The following is a 5,242-nucleotide window of genomic DNA, read 5'->3' as shown; positions in this document are numbered from 1 at the left end:
GAATATTCATGAACTTGCTGAGTGGGCGGGAAAAACAAACTGTTTCATTGCAAGGCTTATTTATGACCTTGTATTAGGCGATCTAGCAGTGCTCCTGGGGCGTTTTCAGCCCCACAAATTTACATATGACATTATTTAGGCTCAAAGATCAATTTGTAATGGTCAAAAAATGCGTTCTATGACTCCTTTAAATTTGTATTATTTAAAAATCTAAATCAAATCAATGCAGTATTTATACATGATATTGTGGCAGATCTGGGTAGCCTAGAATGTGCTGAAAAAAAACCCACAATATGTAGCTTGTGTAAATGGCACTTACAGTGACCAGGATAAATGCTTCTAACTAGAGGTAGTGAAAATGCCCTTAAAACAGCTTAGGGCTCATACTGTAGGGTGTGTGTGTGCAAAGTCTGTGTTTGCCCAGGTAGGCAGACAAAAGTTTGTCGAAGGGAAAAATGAGGGCACTTTTTCACATGCACATAAATTAATTTATTGTATTGCCCCCAATGAACGGAGTTCCACAAAACAGAGAGTGTAATAATGATCCTACACTTCCAATTTTGTGGTCCTAGGCCTTATGGTTCTCGAGATATTCACAGAAAACTGTGTTAGGCCACCTACAGGTCAGTTGGTATACAGTAACATGAATTAACGGAACGGATCAAATGTTTGATTTGCATTGAGCTCAATGAGCATTACCGTAAACAGGCTAATAGGCTAACTGGAAAAACACCATGCCAATCTCTAGCTATGGTGAAGGTTATGTAATGATGTAAGGTAAGGTAAGGTAAGGTAATGTTTATTTATATAGCGCATTTCACGTGCACTGAGTGCAACCCAAAGCGCTTTACACACAACACTGATACAAATATTGCCGAACGGAGTGGTGTAGTCGCCAGCGTACCCATGACGTCATGAAACAAACAAATGTACAAAATAACATCATGAGACAAGACAAAAAAATGACGGACGGAGTGGCATAATCACCAGTGTACCCATAACAACAACACAACAAACAATTTCACAAAATAACAAGACACAGACAAAAGATACTGGACGGAGTGGCGTAATCGCCAGCGTACCCGTGACACCTAAACACACAAGACAGACAAAAAAATTGTTAATGTCAAATAAATAATAAAACAAACAAAAACAGAAAAGTCCATGGCCAAGGGAACTTTATCAGGATGCATAGTATCCTGGATCCATGAAATAGGTGGCCTTAAAAAATAAAAAAAACATATTAAAAAATCCTCCTGCTCCTATGGGAATTTAACATAGGGGTCAAATACTTATGCGCCCTGTATTTAAGGAAGAACATGTATTTATTTACAATACATTCTTCAATCACAAAGAAAATTGGTGTCCTTAGCAGGTTTTTAATTAAGGCATTAAGATCAATTGTCAAAAGATGATTCTATATTCCTCTTTTTAGTCAACTTTAGCATGGGGTCAAATCAAATACTTACAGTGGGGGATGTAGTACACACATACACACACACACACACACACACACAGACACCAATTTGATGCTGCTAAAGATTTTATTGATCAGACAGAAAAGGGGAGAGGCAGAAGAGAAACAGGAGTAAGGGATAGAGAAATATCAGGTGGAGGTGTAGTTCTCCTCCCTGAGTGACCACTAGAGGGTGCTGTGGTTCAGTTGTATTTGCCGATGGCATTTTGGATGAACTCGGTGTAACTGATCACACGTGTGTACACCCCAGGGTAGCCACGCTGGGCACAGCCATGTCCATAACTCACCACTCCGACCTGGACAAACTTTGACCCTGACTTACAAACTAGGGGCCCGCCAGAATCGCCCTACACACACACACACACACACACACACACACACACACACACACACACACACACACACACACACACACCAGATATGCACACACAGACACACAAACAAACACACACATGCACACACACACACATACCGAGAGAAACACATAAACAGAAAGAGAGAGAGAGAGACGCACACCCATTCATATTTAGAACTCTCTTGCATACACACCTGAAATATCTAGTTACATTACACAGAAACAGACACAAATATAACATATACTGTATATAAACATATAAATACTGTACACAGTGAAGTCTTAGTCACCATGTTCACTAGAACATACAGTAGCCTTAGAATCTCTCTCTCTCTCTCTCTTTCTCTCTCTCTCTCTCACACACACACACACACACACACCTGGCATGAGTCCTTGCCCCCCTCCATATATCCGGCACAGAACTGCTTGTCAGTGGTATCAGGAAACTTCTTCCTGCAGGTGTCATCATCCACTAGGGGGAGCTTCACCTGCTGCAGGGTCTCCTCACCTCCTAATGAAGCTAAAGAGAGAGAAACAGCGAGCCAGAGAAGAGAAAGAGACAGATTCAGAGGGGCAGATGTACTATCGCTTTTGTCCCTACTTGAGGTATATTTTCTTCACAACTTGCTCATAAAAACATGGCGTGGTATGTACAAACAAATCTGCTGGGGTAAAACTACAGACTGCCTGTCGCAGGAGCTGATCAATAGACCTCTGAAGTTCGCCTACAAAAAGCTGCCATCTTTGAGATTCGGTATCTGGCGGAAAACATTTTGAATTATCGCACCTGTTCAACTCTCACGGGGATGGTAGAGTCTTACAGTAAATGCAGACGTTTTCCTAAACACACTTTTGTCCTCTGCCTTCTTGTGCATACTGTGATCTCCAGTATTGATAAAAAGTTAGCCAGTATTTTTTCAGAGGTAAAGTAGGATAGAACCAAAGTCTTAATAGTTCTTTTCGCTGCTGTGAGCCCTGCTAAGAGCAATCTGCACTGAATGAGAGTGAGGGACAAATGTGAGTCATCATTTAGAATACACAAACAGGGGTTTGGTTGCAAGTCAATGTCCAGCAGTAATGAAATTATAGAGAATATCTCATTCCAGAAGCGCCTGATTGGCACACACTCCCAAAACATGTGCATAGTAGTGCCTATTGCCTGATCTGGGCAGTAATTTGAGTTTTAATAAATAATAATAATAATAATAATTGCCTGATCTGGGCAGTAATTTGAGTTTAATCCTCCCATGATGGCTCTATACCAGAAGTGTTCAGTTCCCTTTCCCATACCCTCTCTATGGCTAGGCCTTTGGAGTGATGAAAGATCAAAGCATTGTAGATTACTGTTACAGTTCCTCTAGAGCACTGCTTTGATTCAACCCATTTCTCCATGGGATGCTCTGGAATCGGCTGACTCCAGGGCACCCCATACGCCTTCATCGCAGATCTCAATCTTAGATAAAGGAAATAAGAAGTATTTGACAGATCGAAGTCAGTTTTCACGTCTGCAAATGATCGCAAAGCAGTATTATCAAATAAATCCCCAAAAACATGGACACCTTTCTGAACCCATGGGGAAAAGACAAATGGCTTCCTACCTGATTGAAAATGAAAGTTGTTCCATAATGGAGTTGTTTTATGGAATAGCTTTGTTACCCCCAGCAGTTTTTCTGTTTTTTTCCCAAACATTAGGAGAGTTAACTATAATGCTCCCATAGCGTAGCTGGATATTTTTGCGACCTGTGCCTGTATAGAGCAGGTCCTCTAACCGGTATGGTTTCACAAGCGCCACCTCTATTTCCCTCCATGGGACTTGAGAATCTTGGCGTCTCCATACCTGCAATGGTCTAAGTTGAAAGGCATAGTAGTAAAAATTTAAATTTGGGACCGCCAGGCCTCCTGTGAGCTTGCTTCTTTGTAACATTGCTAATTTAATTCTGGCACGTTTTCCTCCCCAGATGAATTTTGAAATGAGAGAATGCATTTCAGATATAAAGTTGTTTGGGGAGGTAAGAGGAATCATGAAAAACAAAAAGTTAATACGGGGCAGGACGTTCATTTTGACAGTTGAGACTCTGCCTTGTAGATACTTGGAGCGAGCTCCATCTCCGTAGATCATTAGCTATTTTCTTTTTAACACCATTAAAGTTTTCGTGAACAATTTTATGAAGGTTAGGGTACATTTCTATACCAAGGTAAATAAAGGATGAACACACAGGGATGCCAGCTGGTAGGGAGGCCATCGTAGCTGCTTGGTTCAAAGGGAGAAGGGCAGACTTAGCCCAGTTGATTTTATATCCTGCCATATTGTGGAAATCGTTGAATAGAGTTAAGATCAATTGTCAAAAGATGATGTTATATTCCTCTTTTTAGTCAACTTTAGGATGGGGTTAAATACTTATTCTTATTTCTTCCCACTGTAAATCCCCATTCACTCTCTTTTACTGTCTTATCTTACTTATCTCTTTTTTTGCATTATCTGTTTAGATATAAATTATGTTTTACATTTAATTTTTGGCATTTTCATGCACTGGTAATTCCTTGGAAATGCATTTCTAGTTCCTTTTAATGTTTTCATCAGCTCATTTCATTCATCTGCGCTTGCGATTGAAGTATGCCGTTCAGTTCGTTCGTCGCAATATACTAAAACGGCTCAACCTACTCCTTGACTGGCAACATGACGGCGAGCAAAACCAAAGGAGTTGTTCAAAACCTTTCTTTTGTAAACCCTGTGTACACAAATAATGTTCTCAATCTCAATGCTCAGTTCATGTGTAGGGACACTGATGTTACTTCGACCAAAGTTTCCTGTTGGGTCGAGCTTTCTTGGTGTTTTGAAAATAGCGATTTTGACGCGATCATGTATCAAAGTAATAGTGCCCCTATCATTCCCATTCAAAATGCCACTTCATCTGAAAACGACAACACAGACAAGCTGGAAAGTGTCGCTTCTGACATAATTATGCTCTTAAGCGAAAGTTTATATTCACAAAAACACCCTAGAATGCATTTTGGCAAGAGTTATCCTTTAACCCTCATTTTATCCTTGGGGTTAATTTGACCCAAAGCAATGGTGAACATCATTAAAATATATGCTTCACTTTTTCTTTTTTTTTCTGCTTTATGTTCCTTGACTTTTCCTCATTTGAACGGTATAGGCCTATAACAGAGTAAGCATGAAATTTGCCCAATAATATGTTTCCAATGTCCTGTACAACTATTTGTTACATTGGTGTTCAGTTGGTTACACTCTTGTTAAGTAGGCCTACCTGCCACAAAAAAAAAACAAAAAAAAAAAACTGGGTAACAATATGAATTATGATTTTCAGAGAGTTTATTTAGCTGGGGTCAAATTGACCCCAAGGATAACGAATGTCGGTAAGATTTGAGGGTAACAGGGTGAATATGCT

General features: G+C 40.0%; 1 protein-coding gene across 1 annotated transcript in view; it reads right to left on the bottom strand.

The window, feature by feature from the left end:
• Window positions 1–1,538: 1,538 nt before the first annotated feature.
• Window positions 1,539–5,242, bottom strand: part of LOC134061887 (tryptase-2-like) — a 6,329-nt gene continuing 2,625 nt past the window's right edge. Inside the window, exons 5-6 of the mRNA XM_062517706.1 lie at window positions 2,213–2,352; window positions 1,539–1,824 (exon numbers count right to left, since the gene is read on the bottom strand). Of these exons, the coding sequence (XP_062373690.1) occupies window positions 1,660–1,824; window positions 2,213–2,352 (305 nt within the window). The 3' untranslated portion in view covers window positions 1,539–1,659. The remainder of the gene's footprint in view (window positions 1,825–2,212; window positions 2,353–5,242) is intronic.

The sequence above is a fragment of the Sardina pilchardus genome, chromosome 17 (assembly GCF_963854185.1).
Source record: "Sardina pilchardus chromosome 17, fSarPil1.1, whole genome shotgun sequence".
Classification (NCBI taxonomy): domain Eukaryota; kingdom Metazoa; phylum Chordata; class Actinopteri; order Clupeiformes; family Clupeidae; genus Sardina; species Sardina pilchardus.
Note: the sequence above shows the minus strand (reverse complement) of the source record. Positions and strands in the feature narration are given on the sequence as shown.